Source organism: Danio rerio, chromosome 2 (genome assembly GCF_049306965.1).
Source record: "Danio rerio strain Tuebingen ecotype United States chromosome 2, GRCz12tu, whole genome shotgun sequence".
Classification (NCBI taxonomy): domain Eukaryota; kingdom Metazoa; phylum Chordata; class Actinopteri; order Cypriniformes; family Danionidae; genus Danio; species Danio rerio.
In genome coordinates, this window is record NC_133177.1 from 28984457 (window position 1) to 29000689 (window position 16233).

The following is a 16233-nucleotide window of genomic DNA, read 5'->3' on the forward strand; positions in this document are numbered from 1 at the left end:
GAAAAAGAATGAAAGAATGAAAAATAAAATAAGTTGTCAGATTTAATTTCTTAGCAATGCATGTACAGTTGAAGTCAAAATTATTAACCCCCTAAATTATTAGCCCCCCTGTTTATTTCTTCCCCAAATTTCTGTTTAACGGAGAGAAGATTTTTTTCAGCACATTTCTAAACATAATAGTTTTAATAACTCATTTCTAGTAACTGAAATTTTTTTTGCTTTCCATGATGACAGTCATTTATTCATTCATTCATTTATTTATTCATTCATTCATTCATTCATTCATTCATTCATTCATTCATTCATTCATTCATTTATTCATTCATTTTCTTATCAGCCTAGTCCCTTTATTAATGAGGGGTCGCCACAGCGGAATGAACTGCCAACTTATCCAGCATGTTTTTACGCAGCGGATGCCCTTCCAGCTGCAACTCATCTTTGGAAAAAATAAACACACACACTCCGACATGGCAACAGCACTACCTACTACGCCACTGCATCGCCCCATGATGACAGTCAATAATATTTTAATAGATATTTACACAACTTCAAGAGACATTTAAAGGCTTAACTAGGTTAATTACATTATAGGCTGGTTAGGGTAATTAGACAAGTTATTGGATGATGGTTTTTTCTGTAGACTATCGAAAAAAAATTTTCTTTTTTTTTTATACTAAAACTGCTTTTATTCTAGCCAAAATAAAACAAATAAGACTTTCTATAGAAGATAAAATATTATCAGACACACTGTGAAAATTTCCTTGCTCTGCTCTGAAATATTTAAAAAAGATAAGAATTCAATTGGGGGGGCCAATAATTCTGCCTTCAACTGTACCTAATCCTAATTTATTTATTTGTTTTGACATATTTACAGTTGTAAATTTACAAATAAATCTTTATAAAACATGGTCTTTACATAATATTTAAATGATTTTTGCATCAAACATTTTGTATCAAGATTTTTTTTATCTGTAGCTAACCACTACAATAGTTAACTTGAACGCATGACTGTACTATAGAAATAATAAGCCAAAAAATGCTAACTAAATCAAAACAACCCCAAAGTCACTTATATACATGAACATAACAACACTGTAGCTGTAAATTGAGCTGATGTGCTGTGTAGATGCAAATTTCTCTCATGTCCCTTTCATTAGAATTTGTCAATTTTCCTATACATGGAATCTTTTCCTTTTCAGACCGGCACAAATCACGCCTCTGTGTCATCAGTGCACACATTGTATGCTGGCTTTATGTATTGCAAGCTGAGGGATTATGCACATTTTGGTTGTTAGAAGCTCTTTCAGTTCATTCTGTGCAGCTAAAAGGCTTTCTTGTTATCCGAAGACTGACCAAATACTCTTGCTTTTCACACTCAATTCCTCTACAGCCGACTTCTGATTTCCTTGTATTCTGTGACAACCTTTGAACGATAAAAGGGAAACAGAAAAAGACAAGCCAGTCCGGAAAGTGAGCTTCTACTGAAGAAGCACTTCAGGGGCAAAAGTTGCACAACAACTAAGCCACAAGATATGATACACTCTTCATCCACCCAGGTGACTCAGTAATCACCGGGAATGTTTTAGCCCTGAACTTCCTTTAGAAATAAATTCAGACAATTGCTTTTAGATTAAACGTTGTTCATGAAAGCACTTTTAATAGATTTAGGTCAAACCAATCAACTCTAGTTGCTCTCAGTTATGAATTTTGATGTAGTATTTCCCATTCTAAGTCACTTTGCATTAAAGATCTGCAAATCACTAAATACTAAATCCGTTTACATTTAATGATTCATTTTATTTTGAAATAAAAATTTCTCATAATTAAAGTCTTTAAACTATTCAGCAGTTTTTAAATTTTTTAGTTTTTACAATTTCTCACAATTCAGTTTGTCTCACAATAATGACTATTCATTTTTCTCAGGAGTGTGACAGTTCCTGCTGTTGTGAGTTTTCAGTTTTGCAATTCTGAGCTTATGTCTTGCAGTTCAGATTTTTTTACTCAGAATCGTAAGCTTGTTTCTTGCGATTGCTAATTAATATTTTTATAATTATGAGAAATGAATGCGAGAGCATTCATTCATTCATTCATTTTCTTTTCGGCCTTTATTAATCTGGGGTTGCCACAGCGGAATGAACCGCCAACTTGTTTGAGTGAGAGCATATTTCTCTTAATGCAATATACACTTATTGGCCACTTTATAAAATACATTTTACTAATATGAGGTTGGACCCGCTTTTGCCTTCAGAATTGCCTTAATCCTTCATGGTACAGATTCAACGTACTGGAAATATTCCTTAAAGATTTTGGTCCATATTGACGTGATAGCATCACGCAGTGGCTGCAGATTTGTCGGCTGCAAATCTCCCATTCCACCACATCCCAAAGGTGCTCTATTGGATTGAGAGCTGGTGACTGGGGAGGCCATTTGAGTACAGCAAACTCATTGTCATGTTCAAGAAACCAGTCTAAGATGATTTGCGCTTTATGACATGGCATGTTATCCTGCTGGAAGTAGCCATCAGAAGATGTGTACACTGTGATCATAAAGAGATAGACAACAACACTCAGATTGGCTGTGATGTTGACACGATGCTCAATTGGTACTAATTACACCATTACACCACCAACAACAGCCTGAACCATTGATACAAGGCAGGATAGATCCATGCTTTTATGTCGTTGATGCCAAATTCTTGCCTTGCCATCTGAATGTCGCAGCAGAAATCGAGACTCATCAGACCATGCAATGTCTTTCCAATCTTCTACTGTCCGATTTTGGTGAGCCTGTGTGAATTGTAGCCTCAGTTTCCTGTTCTTAGCTAACAGAAGTGGCACCTGGTGTGGTCTCCTGCTGCTGTAGCCTCTCCGCCTCATGGTTCAATGTATTGCGCTTTTAGAGACGCTCTTTAGCATACCTCGGTTGTAACAAGTGGTTATTTGAGTTACTGTTGCCTTTCAATCAGCTCGAACATGTCTGGCCTTTCTCCTCTGACATCAATAAGGATTTTGCACCACAGAAGTGCCACTCACTGGATATTTTCTCTTTTTCAGACCATTCTCTGTAAACAATAGAGATGGTAGTGTGTGAGAAACCCTTAAGATCAGCAGTTTCTGAAATCCTCAGACCAACCTATCTGGTATCAACAACTATGCAACATTAAAAGTCACTTAAATCACCTTTTTCTTCCCTATTCTGATGCTCGGTTTGAACTGCTGCAAATCGTCTTGACCATGTCTACATGCCTAAATGCATTAAGTTGCTGCCATGTGATTGGCTGAATAGAAATTTGCCTTAATAAGCAGATGAACAGGTGTATTTAATAAAGTTAAGGAAAAAATAGATTTCTATTTCTTTACTTATTTATTTTGCAATTGCAAGTTAATTTTAGTTTTTGTTTTTGCTGGTGGAAACACTTTGATTAAAAAAAAGGTTAAAAAAAAGTATAAAAAGGCTAATTCAAACCTACTTAAATGCTTTGAGAAGCCATGCTCTTTGAAAACAGATTTTAGCATCATAAACCCCTACTTATGATCTACTTACGAAAACACAGCAAGCGACTCTCATTTGGTTTGCACTTTTCTGACATTTAAAAGCAAACAGTGACCTTTAACCTGGAAGCACCGACTTGAAGGGCCTTGCATGCAAAGCAATGTGGGTACACTTGTGTGCTGTAGTTGCCGAGCAGCTGTTTTGAATAGGCAATAATAAAAGGAATCCATGGAATTTTAATACAGGCTTATTAGAGAAACTCTAGAGAAGCTGAATTTGTGCTCTTCATCTTGTTTAAACAATGTGGAGCATTTTTTTTATGTGATCTCAGCTTATTGGCTACAAGATGCGTTGTGTTATGTTTAATCACTGTTATTACATGACTTTCTGGAAAACTAGATTCTGATTGATTAATCACGACATTCAAGTTATTTTTTTCAGATATCAACCGCTAAATAACACAGGCTCATCCAGGCACTCTCTTGACTGTTAGTGAGCATATTCCAATACCTATTTGAAAATGAATATCATGTTGGTAAGTGTGCTAATTTGTCTCTAGCAAAAAAAAAATAATAATAATTGAACTTCCTGTTTAATTTTATAGAGTCAACAGATGGGATTTTAAAATCTTAATTTATTGTTATATATATATTTATTTATATTTATTATTTATATTTTAATAAAAATATAGGCTTTTTATCTGTGTGTTGTGTTTATCTGCTCAATTGTCTGTTGTCAATTGTGTTAAATTTTGTCTGGTGTTGTGTTGACAAATATTGTCAAGTTTCTAAAAAACATAAATGCCTAGAAAAACTTAAATATTATTATCATCTTAAATATTATCGTCATCCTTCCACATGTTTATTTGCATACTTTCTCCTCTTTATATCTTGCTAGAGTTTATATGGTAATGTGTTTAATATTCACCTACATTACAAAGCTTAAACTACAGACTACAGTTTTCAATATTAAAGCATTTACTTAAATCATGTGCCACTGACTGTATTCATGAACATTATTCAACTGTAACAGGTTAGTTAATTTATATATTATGATATTTTAATGTTAATGGACTTTTTTCTTAAAATTATTAGATTTGTGGTGTCTGTAGGCTTTTCTATATTGAGTATATTTGATCATATATGTTTAGGTGAAACTGTGGGTAAATTCTATTATGCTGACCAATGAATTGATGATGAGATACTGAAGAACAGAGGGTGAACAATAGGTTATTTGTAATGTAGCATATAATTGTAAATAATATGGTGAGCAGGTTAGCAAATTCACAGCAATTCATAACTTTTTGATTTAGTGGCTAAATCTCATTTGTACAATTCAGGACTTTTGTTTTTCCCCCAATGACGGTTGGGTTAGGGTTGAGGTTGGGGGCCACACCTCCTTTTTAAAGTTATACATTTTTGGTGGGACTAAACTCATACGAATAAGTCACTAAACTGACAAAATGTAATAAACGTTTTCTTGTGATATAAGGTTGTTATTTTTAACATCAGTGAAATGTATTGAAGACAAATTTTATTTACGTTACATAACTAAAGGTAACTAATACAGTAGAACCTTGTTGTGATGTGTGACCAAAATATCCAAGATGTACTTTCAAGTGACTAAACATCTCAGTCCCTCTCACCACCTCTATTTTTATTTTAAATGATTTTTATGATATCCAGTGTAACAAAATTCAAAAGCGAATGTTTTTAGCTGGCTTGACAGCAGTCAGAAAATTAGATAATAGTTGCGACAAGATAGAAGCCTCTACGTTCTCTTAATCACCACCATTGGATTCTAGCTTTTATTGATATTCATTCATTCATTCATTTTCATTTCAGTTGGCATTTCTGTGTGGAGTTTGCATGTTCTCCCCCTGTTTGCGTGGGTTTCCTCCGGATACTTCGGTTTTCCAAAGTCCAAAGAAATGTGGTACAGGTGAATTGGGTAAGCTAAAATTTTCCGTAGTGTATGTGTGAAAGGTTTTGGCTGGAAGGGCATCTGCTGCGTAAAAACAAATGCTGGATAAGTTGGCGGTTCATTCCACTGTGGCGACCCTAGATTAATAAAGGGACTTAGCTGAAAAGAAAATGAATTACTTTATTTTCCCCTCATTATTATTTTAATTTGTTTTTTTCTTCATAGTAATTGTTTAAGATTACTTGTTTGCGCTTCTAATAACTTTTCTTTCAGCACGGTTTTGAATACCTTAAACCAGGGGTGTCAAACTCAATTCCTGGAGGGCCGAAGCCCTGCACAGTTTAGTTCCAACCCTGCTCCAACACACTTACCTGTAGGTTTCAAACAAGCCTGAAGGACTCAATTAGTTTGATCAGGTGTGTTTAATTAGGGTTGGAACTAAACTGTGCAGAGCTGCGGCCCTTTTGGAACTGAGTTTGACACCCCTGCCTTAAACTATTTGTCTATTACTATTCTTTTATTTATTTTTTTTAACTGTTTTAATTTTACCCTTAATCTTAAATACAGACTTGGTTTATTGCCTGTTTTGGTTTGGAAATTTGTTTTATGTATATGTATGTGTTTGTATGTGTATGTATATATATTTATTTACTTATTTATTTATTAATTTTATTTGTTTTATTATATCTTTGTCATTTATTCTTCAGTTTTTCCTTTTTATTGTTCCCACGACAGGGGTGTTCAAACTCAGTCCTGGAGGGCCGGTGTCCTGCATATTTTAATTTCAACCCCAATTAAACACACCTGAACCAGTTAATCAAGCTCTTTCTAGGTATACTAGAAACTTCCAGGGAGGTGTGTTGAAGGAAGTTGGAGCTAAACTACGCAGGACACCGGCCTCCAGGACCGACCGTTTGTACACCGCTGGTCTACGGCATGTTTTATCTTGTTCAAATAATACAAAATAAAAGAAACATTGTATGGCAAAAAACTTTAGTTACAGTATGTAACATGAACTTAGAATGAACAATACAGCATTTATTGTTCAACATTTACTTGTGTTGTTAGAATCTTAGGCTTGTTAACACTAATTCACTGGGAGTTAGCCAAAAAAGAACCAAAAACAGTACTTTAAACTAACTTTAACTACAATGAACAAATACTGTAATGAATGTATTTTTTTTTGTTTGTTCATTTTACTAAATACATTAACTGACAATAACTAACCTCATTGAAAAATGTTACATATGGAAAAGCTGTTTTTGCCTGCATTGTCTTGCCTTCAAGCCAACCAACATGCTGTAGTAGCCAATCTAAACACATTTTATTGTTTAACTTTAGTAAAATATGTTTTGACAGATGATTTATCACAGTTCCTTTCCTGTTGTTTTAGCATGAACGTGACGTCTTTTGATGTTATGCTCTACAACAAGAAAAGAGGAAAGCAAATACACAAAAAGATGTGTTCAGGGAGTTTTGAGAGATGTTGAATGTGAAAATAAATTTGAGTTGCTAAGAAGTAGATTAAACAATTATATAGGTCAAGTTCATGAGGAAGCACAGACGTTCAGCTGTGCCAGACTGCAGCAGTTTGAATGAAAACGAGGTTAATGGAATGAGCTTCTTATGTGTTCCTTAAAATAGAAACAACAATTGAATAAAATGAGAAAAATCGACCTGTAGTGGTAGAAGTGTAATATTTTAACATTACGAGCAAAACTATTCTTTTAATTATTTATTAACTTTTTTTTTATTAGACTAAATCAGACAAGCATTTATGTAAAATTTAAACCTCTACATTTACATTTAGTCTTTCAGCAGGCGCTTTTGTCCATAGCGCCTTACAAATGAGGAGGCATTCGGACATTCAACAAGAAGAGGCAATACATGTGAGAAGTAATTATAAGAAACTGTTATGGTTAGTTCAAACTAGATGCAGATGAAGCAGCAATCACGAGTGATTTACATGTTCAATCAATGCATAGATATAATCAGATTATCTGTGGTGCTATTTGACAGAATAAGGCAGCATGAATACAATTCGAGCATTTAATGCATGATTCAGGTGAAATACTTCAGTTGAAAAATTGTGGGCGGACATTCGCACCACATTAACCCATTAGTAGGGCCAGACAGAATCTGCAGACATTTTTTGCTATTTCTGCGGATAATTAAAAATAAATAAATTTGTGGATTATTCCTTGAGAAGAATACTTCAATCCAATAATTAGGTTAAATTACTGTCTAATTATTTACACAGTTAATTCACGCTTTGTGAGCGGAGCTGGAACAAAAGCCTACAGCTTGCAAATCCATCCAACCCTTCTTAATGATCCCTAATTTACAAGTACTTTCCTCTGACTCACAGAGTTTAACTTCTAATTGCAATTAAGTGCAGCAAAACTTAAAATGCAGACAACTTTACCTCATTTAAGGAAACAAATAATTCCTTCTAGCAAGTGAAAAAAAATAACAAAACCAAACAAACTGACAAATAAAATAACTCATGTTATGTGCTCAGTACAATACTGGATGTTGGGATTACTTCCCTTGAGCCTGGGCATGCAGCTAACCCAGTTTAATATATCATGATTTACTGTGCATGTCCTTCACTAATTCCACAAAAAAAGCCTAAAGCTTGCATATTGAAAGAAAGCCTCCATAATGATCCCAAATTCACAACTACTTTCCTCTGACTCACAAAGTTTAAACTCTAATTGCAAATAAGTGCAGCTAAACTTGTAATTAAAATGCACAGCAAACTTTACCTTAGATAAGGAAATGAAAAATTCCTTCCTACTAGCAAAAAATGTAAAGGAAAGCAAACAGACCAAACACCTATGCTTTCATATAGAATTAAAAATAAATAAATAATTCATTTAATTAAAACATTATTAAATTTAAAAAAGGGGCGACACCGTGGCTCAGTGGTTAGCACTGTCACTTCACAGCAAGAAGGTCACTGATTCGAGTCCCGGCTAAGTCAGTAGGCCTTTTTGTGTGGAGTTTGCAGGTTCTCCCCATGCTGACATGGGTTTTCCCTGGGTGATCCGATTTCCCCCACAGTCCAAAGACATGCCCTATAGGTGAATTCAATAAATTAAATTGGCCATATGTATGTGTGGATGAGAGTGTATGGGTGTTTCGTAGTACTGGGTTGCAGTTGGAAAAGTATCGGCATGACCTTTCAGCCACAACTCTTAGAGTACAACCCTCAATTCTGGGAAATACCCACCCATATACTCTCTCTCAAAAACATTGTTGTATAACACCACGGTTCCTGAGAAACATCAAACACTTACCTGACTTATTTTGTACAGCAGGTAATCAAAGCAGATTATAATAGTTGTCTGCTGACTGTCTTCATTTCTTTTACACGAGTTAGGAACAGTCGTTGTGAACTGCAGAAGCCTTAAAGCGATGTCAGTTATATTTGGAGCTCAGCCAGTTGATCTGTCAGGTAAACAAGCTTTTAAATACTTTTAAGTGTTCTCACGAAAAACCACATAAAATTTCTAATAATGGCTTACAAAAGAGCAGCTTAACATAAAATATAAAGGTGTGACGCTGGTGTTTTCCTCAGAACTCATGCGGAAAAGTTCATTTAATTTACATTTAAGTTTTTATATTATTTCCTTTAGGTGTTTTAATGCAGTAAAGGAATTCAGCATATTCACAGTAGGCTTAATTCAACAATAACATTACATCACATAGGATTATATTTCAATTACAAAGTATAAGGCTGTTTTGGTACACTTTAAAAGCTGACAAGCTTAAAATATCACATTTTTAAAAAAAATTGTCATGAAAAAATCATATTTTAAAAAGTAAATATGCAGGTTTTACAGGGTTGGGGGGCACTATTAATTATTTATATATTCGTTTATGCAGGAATTTGTTCATTTTATATATGTGTTTATTTGTTATTTGCAGATTTATTTATTTATTGTTTTATTTATGCAGGAATTTACAGATTTATTTAATTATTTATTTAGATATATTTGTTTATTAAATTTATTTGTTTATTGTTTTTGCAGGTTTAATCCTCCATAGTTTTGTCTTTCATGTACTAAATATTTACAATTTTTTGTACCTGGTGTAAAACAAATTTTTTTTTTTGATGAAATCAATGGAGGACGAAACCTGCAAAAACAATAAATAGATAAATAAGCAAGCAAATAAATAAATGCATGAATAAATAAATCCACAAATTCCTGCACAAATAAACAACAAATAAATAAATAAATATGCAAATATTCAAATAAATGAATAAATAAATAAATACCTAAACTCTTGCATAAATAAAACAATAAATAAATAAATACGCAAATAAATAGATAAGTACACAAATTCATGCATAAATACAACAATAAATAAATAACATACGCAAATAAATAAATAAATCAATCAATCAATAAATGTATATGTAAATCTTCAAATTCCTCTATACATAAGTATACACACACAGGGACACACAGTAGTAAAATATTAAAATATTGGTCTATAATGTGCCTATTTTACAAGTTTAGAGAAAATAATAATTAATATATAATAATTTGTAGCTATGCTTATAATATTTTTTTTCTTCAAAGTGTTAAGAACATTTTAAAAACCTGAAAAACTCTTTCCTTTTTGTTCTATGGTTGTTAATGGCTCTTCATGCTATCATCAAAGCCAATAAAGCACATTTATTTTTAAACGGTTTAAACGGAACATGAAAGAAATTACAAAGAAAAGCTCAGTCAGGGAAACAGACGTGTAAGTAAAGGAATGTTGGCAAGATCCTTTGCAGCAGTTTCAGCTCTACCGTGGAACCATCAAGTGGGCGGTACCAGTGACACCAGCTCCGCCCATTTTGCTGGCCACTCCCACACGTCTGATTGATGCTGCTCTCAAGCCAAGCGGCATTGAGATTTCAGCTACAGTGTGAGAGAGTGTAAGATGGGCAGCTCCTGCTGAAAATAACATGCAGTCCTCAGAGCGCACGGTGTTTTTTGTCGCCAGGGTGAAAATCTAACTGAGGTCTAGCGAAAGCATCGGTGGAATTCACTGTTAAAAGAGGGATTGTACCAGAAGCAAGAGCGAGCGGAGAGAGGAGATTTGAACGCGCTGCTGCGGGAGACCAGCGGACGACTGACTGAGAGGTCTATTCAACAACATTTCTTTGTTTCTCCGTCTAACTCCGGTTTTTTCGTCTTTAATATGGCGAGCGATTCCCCGGCTCGGAGTCTGGATGAAATAGACCTCTCCACTTTAAGGGTAAGTTGTGTGTCCTTCGCTGAAGATGCTCATTGATGTCTTTTTGGTGTTGCGGTTGAGCCATAATGGCAGGTGCAACAATCACTACAATAGTGGAAATGGAATGAAATGAAAATACGGGTTAAGCCTACAAGACGTTTTTATCCATTATTATTAGCGTTTTCTTTTCTTTTTTAGTCAGTGAAGATCTACGGATGGTTGTTTTTACCAAATCAAATTACTGCCTTTGAGAAACTTAGCCTATTATGGATTATTAGCAGAAATTGTCAATGAACGGATCCTGTTGATAAAATAGTACCCCTGTGTTTCTGATATGGCAATCTGTGGAGCCTGTATATTCAGGCATTTCTTTACCATTAAATGTCTGTTGTACATGTTGTACTTGTATGTCCTTCTAAAGTAGCCATACACACTGGTTCTCTGATAACATGTTTTATCAGGACTTGTATGAATGGAAGGGGAAAATGAAAATCTTTGGCCTACTAAAAGTCTAGTTCTAGAATTATAATTGAAAACGTCATAAAAAAGTACTGTTTATAGCTGTGTAGTTTTGTCTCATTTTTGAAAAATGTCGACAAAACATGGATTTGAATCAATCAATCAATCAATCAATCAATCAATCATAAAAATATAAAGAATAATATAAAAAGCATAAATGAATAAAATATGATACATGGGTCAATGACGTGACGCTCATTTTTTTGTGTCCATGTCTTTTAAATAAATTCAAGTAGGTTACAGTTTCAAAATAAATAAGCATATTACTTGCATATATTCTCTATTTTGAGGACCAAGTTAAATTTTTTGGTTTTAATCCATTTTAAGAAAATTTTTAGGGGATTATTGCAAGAATGTCAATGTGGTGTAACCAAAAAAAATTGGTACCAAATAGTTTACCTTGTTTAAAAAATGTGAAAGCCTCAATGAAACATTGTATCGGCTAGTCTGGCATAATTTTACATTAGACATATTTAATAGTAAATAAAGGTAAATATAGCACAATTGTTTTAAATATTATAATTCATTTGGGGAATTTTGTCTGTCACCTCAAATTTCTGAAATGTCAAGATGGTGTAACCACCATTTATTGAGCCATTTTGTTAATATTGTGCACAAGAGAGTTAGACAGGAAATTGGATCACAGAGAAGAACTCTTGATAAGACTAATTGCTGCATGCAAAGGTTAGTAACTCTTTTTAAAATATGAGATACTTTTACCTTTTTAAGGTATGGTCAGCTATTCTTAGATATGCATGTCAAATGGTAAGACCCCAGAAATGCACTGATAATTGTTCAATATTATAAAAATAAGTATTATATTTAAAAGTTAAATTTGAAATATTCCCACCAAGCCCATGTGCTTACATAGATGATATTGATAATGCCTGTCAAATTTCATTTTAAGTTGAAATGTCAAGGGGTGTAACTGGTTACACCATTTGACTCATATAGCAGGAGTCTTTCTGTTGGGGGTCAATTTAGTCAAATATCATAAGTTCATGATGCTGATCAAAAATGCGACATAAATTAGACTACTATTTGGAACTATTTGTGTTCATAGTGTAGATTATTTATTTATTTTTGTTTGAGAAATAGGTGCTTAATCCACAACCTTACTATTAAAGCTCTGTAAACCTAGGATAAAGTTATTTTACTGCACAACATGAATGTTTTTTTTTTATGTTAATCCATGTTTATATTCACACAATATAATGTACACACACTATCATTCACACACATATTCATACACTACAGTCAATTTAGTTTTTCTAATTCACCTATACCGCAAGTCTTTAGACTGTGGGGGAAACTGGAGATCCCAGAGGAAACCCATGTCAACTCCACACAGTAAGCCATCCTGGTCCATTTGGGACTCAAACCAGCAACCTTCTTGCTGTGAGACAACTGTGCTAACCATATTAGCCACTGTATCACCCTCCTTTGAAATGCTGTATGTATTTTTTTTTCTTCTTGAGAAAGTCTTATTTCTTTTAGTTTGGATAGAATAAAAGCAGTTTTTAAAATGTTTAAACAGATTTTAAGGTCAATATTGTTAGCCTTCTTAAATACAGAACAAACTACAGTTACCCAATGACTTGGCCAATAGATCTTATTAACGTAATTAACCTAATTACATTTTTAAATGTCACTTTAGGCTGAATACTAATGTCTTACAAATTATCTAGTCAAATATTATGTGCTGTCATCATGGCAAAGACTACGGAAGAAATCAGTTATTAGAATTTAGTCATTTAAACTATTTTGTTTAGAAATGTGTTGACAATAATATTCTCTCTGTTAAAGAGCACTTGGGAATTTCTTTTTTAAATACAAGAAAAAATTAACATGGGAAATGAAACAAGGTTGACAAGCCTCTATAGACTGAGTGCACACAGCCTTAAGTTTTGGAGGTTTTCATCCTTGATGCGCTCGCTGTTGTACTATTATTATTAACAACTGGAGGTGACTCGGAGGAACTTTAATGATGAAAAGTTGTGAAGAACAAGTCAGAAGTTGCTAAACAAATGAATTTATTCACAGTTGAAATCAGTTTTGTTTTTGTTTTTTTACAGCATGTCTGATAATATTTTTTTCTTCTGGAGAAAGTCTTATTTGTTTTATTTCGGCTAGAATAAAAGCAATTTTTAAAAGCCATTTTAAGGTAAAAATTATTGGCCCTTTTAAGCTTTTTCCCCCTGATAGTCTACAGAACAAACCATGGATATACAATAACTTATCTAATTACTCTAACCTGCCTAGTTAACCTAATTAAGCCTTTAAATGTTACTTTAAGCTGTATAGAAGTGTCTTGAAGAATATCTAGTCTAATATTATTTACTGTCATCATGGCAAAGAGAAAATAAATCAGTTATTAGAAACCAGTTGTTAAAACTATTAGGTGTTGAAAAAATGTGTTGAAAAAAATCTTCTCTCTGTTAAACCGAAATTGGGGAAAAAATAACAGGGGAGCTAATAGCTCAGGGGGACTAATAATAATTCTGCATAATTCTGACGTTAACTGTATAAAATAAATAGTTTGTGGATAAGTTGTGTATACACTCATGAAATGATTTGTTGTCAGTCAGTCGTGTATGCTTGCAAAAATTGGCCTTTAATCCCAGCACCAAGGCAACAACGAGTAAGCAGCAGTTCTTGCGTACTAGTGTTTTACGTACAGTGTTTGGCAAATTGTTTCTAAATAGCTTAGAAGTAAAATAGTGTTTTTTTTTTTTCTAATATCATCTACTTATTTTTATTTTACTTAAGCCAACTGAAAAGAAACAGTGATGGAAAAGGTGTTAAATGTTAAACATGTTTCTTTAGTTTGTTAATATTCTACTGATGAGGGCCACACATTTAATGTAAAGGATGTTATTACTTGGTGTATTAAAGTTCAGCAACTTGGTTTCATTGTTCTAAACACATTTGTCAATGACAATCCCACCCCCCTCAGATATTGTTCCTCAACTGTCATTACAATATGAGACATGGATACACCGTTCATGCGCCATGATGATTTCTTGTTGCCAGACATTTTGGTTAACATTTAAAACAAATTAAATCACTTCAGCTGAAATTGTTGACTATCATTCTTAATTTGAATTGATTTTAATTGTCAATTTCAAAATCTTTGGCTGTAGAAGCAACACTGTCAGGTGGTGTAACTGGTTTTTGTCAATTGGTGTAACCAGTATTTTACATAAAAATATAATTATGTACATGGAAATAATGTGAAATTAAAATTAAAACACCCAGTTTAGTGTAATAAAATAGTTTTTAACATTTTTTACATAATTTGTCAAAGATTATTTAGAAATCAGATGTGTTTTTAGCATGTGTCCGGCCGAATATTGCAAAAACTCATTAAAATGTACATTTAGAGATAATGTGAATAAAATAAATGTTATTGTAGTATTTTAAAATGAAGTATTTATTTCAGTGTGTACACTTGCATATCATCTAGGAGAAGTAAATTATTTAATATTTCACAATTTTTGGCAGTTACACCATTTGACATTTTCAGTTGCATTCAGTCCTAATGTTTGTAAAAAATGGTGTAAATGTTATTTTTAATTACATAAAATCAACATGAATACAATCTGTACATTTTAAAATATCTGACGGATGCTTTTAAATCAACTTTGTAAAAGATTTTTAAATTTCCCATCTTGCCAAACCTGTTTTGTCACTGACCCACATATAAACATAAGAAATTGATGTTTCTGTACTTTACATACATGCAGTGTATACAAACACACATTATTGTCCCTCAAAAATGTTTATTTTGATATTGTATTGATCAATTTGACATTGTTTATTAGGAAAGCTTTAGATATTTGACCTGAGTAGAACTTAACTTTTTGATAAAAATACTTAAATATTCTTGTCACATGACCACAAAATGGCTGCCCACATGTTGTTAATGGGATTTTTCAAATATTAACATTTTCTTTATGATTATTTTTGACTGTTATACCATCTGGAAATGTTTTGACTAAATGTACACACAATTATCTCCTACAAATTCTTTTCTTTTAATCCAAGAATTAAAAACAAAGACGTCACATATGAGGAATTACACACTGTACATTTTTATAAGTATGTTTTACTAATATATTTAGTAAATAACACATTATTACAATTTCTTCTATGAGAAAATGCTTTTTCTGTCAGTGTACTTCAAAATGTAACATTTGATTAAATAAGTACACTTGCCATTTCTTCATAATTATCAAAACAAATTACAGCATTTTTGTTTATTGCATACATGTGTTGCATTTTTGGGTGTCATTGTTCAAGTGTCATTGATACACCACACTCCCCCCATGCCTCAACACAAACAAAACAAGAAGCACATCAGCTACCCACAGTATATCAGTACCTCTGTCACTGTTTGCTCAATGAAAACAAAATTGAACTTGCTGTGCACTGTTGCAGGATCTATCCGTGTCCAACCGGGAAACAGTGTGCCATATGCGTGGCTTGATAAATGCTCAAATCCTTCTAATGCCACCAAATTACTCACAGCATGTTTTCCTGCGACTTCTGAGTGGATAAACTGGGTTACTTCCTAACAAGGCTCGGTTTTTTATGCATCGCTCCTCGGATTATCAAAACTGTGTCAGTCTGTCTAATTAGTGTGAATGTGTATGTGCGTTGTCCTGTAGTTCAATTGGTAATGCATGGCGCCAGGATGGCCTACTTCATGGGTTTGGCTCACATGCCAGGATCATATATAGACATACAGTAAATGCCCTGTAAGTGACATCAGATAATCCTATAAGCTAAATGCATACATTTTAAGTGTTAAAATGTGTGCACTGTAAAGTACACTTGTTGTTCTATTCCAATTGTGGGTCAAACATGGATAAACCCAACTGTTGGGTTACATTTTTACATAAAAGCGATTACCTAATGTTATTACACTTAAAACTAGCTCAAAACAACCCATAATTTATAGTGTTTGGCTATCAGGGATAAATGTTGGCAAAAAAGCAATGTTACAATAAAAAAGTAACTAAATACTTTTAAGGAAAGTAATCGGAGAGCATGTGTTA

The 16233-nt window shown here is 33.3% G+C and overlaps 1 protein-coding gene across 8 annotated transcripts in view; it reads left to right on the forward strand.

Annotated features, from left to right (window-relative positions):
* Positions 1-10322: 10322 nt before the first annotated feature.
* tnika (TRAF2 and NCK interacting kinase a) overlaps positions 10323-16233 on the forward strand; it is a 159439-nt gene continuing 153528 nt past the window's right edge. For 7 of the 8 annotated variants that reach the window (XM_005163387.5, XM_005163388.5, XM_005163390.5 and 4 more), the window contains exon 1: positions 10323-10675. In XM_005163387.5, coding sequence (XP_005163444.1) covers positions 10619-10675 — 57 coding nt within the window. In that variant the 5' untranslated portion in view covers positions 10323-10618. 8 annotated transcript variants of the gene reach the window in all.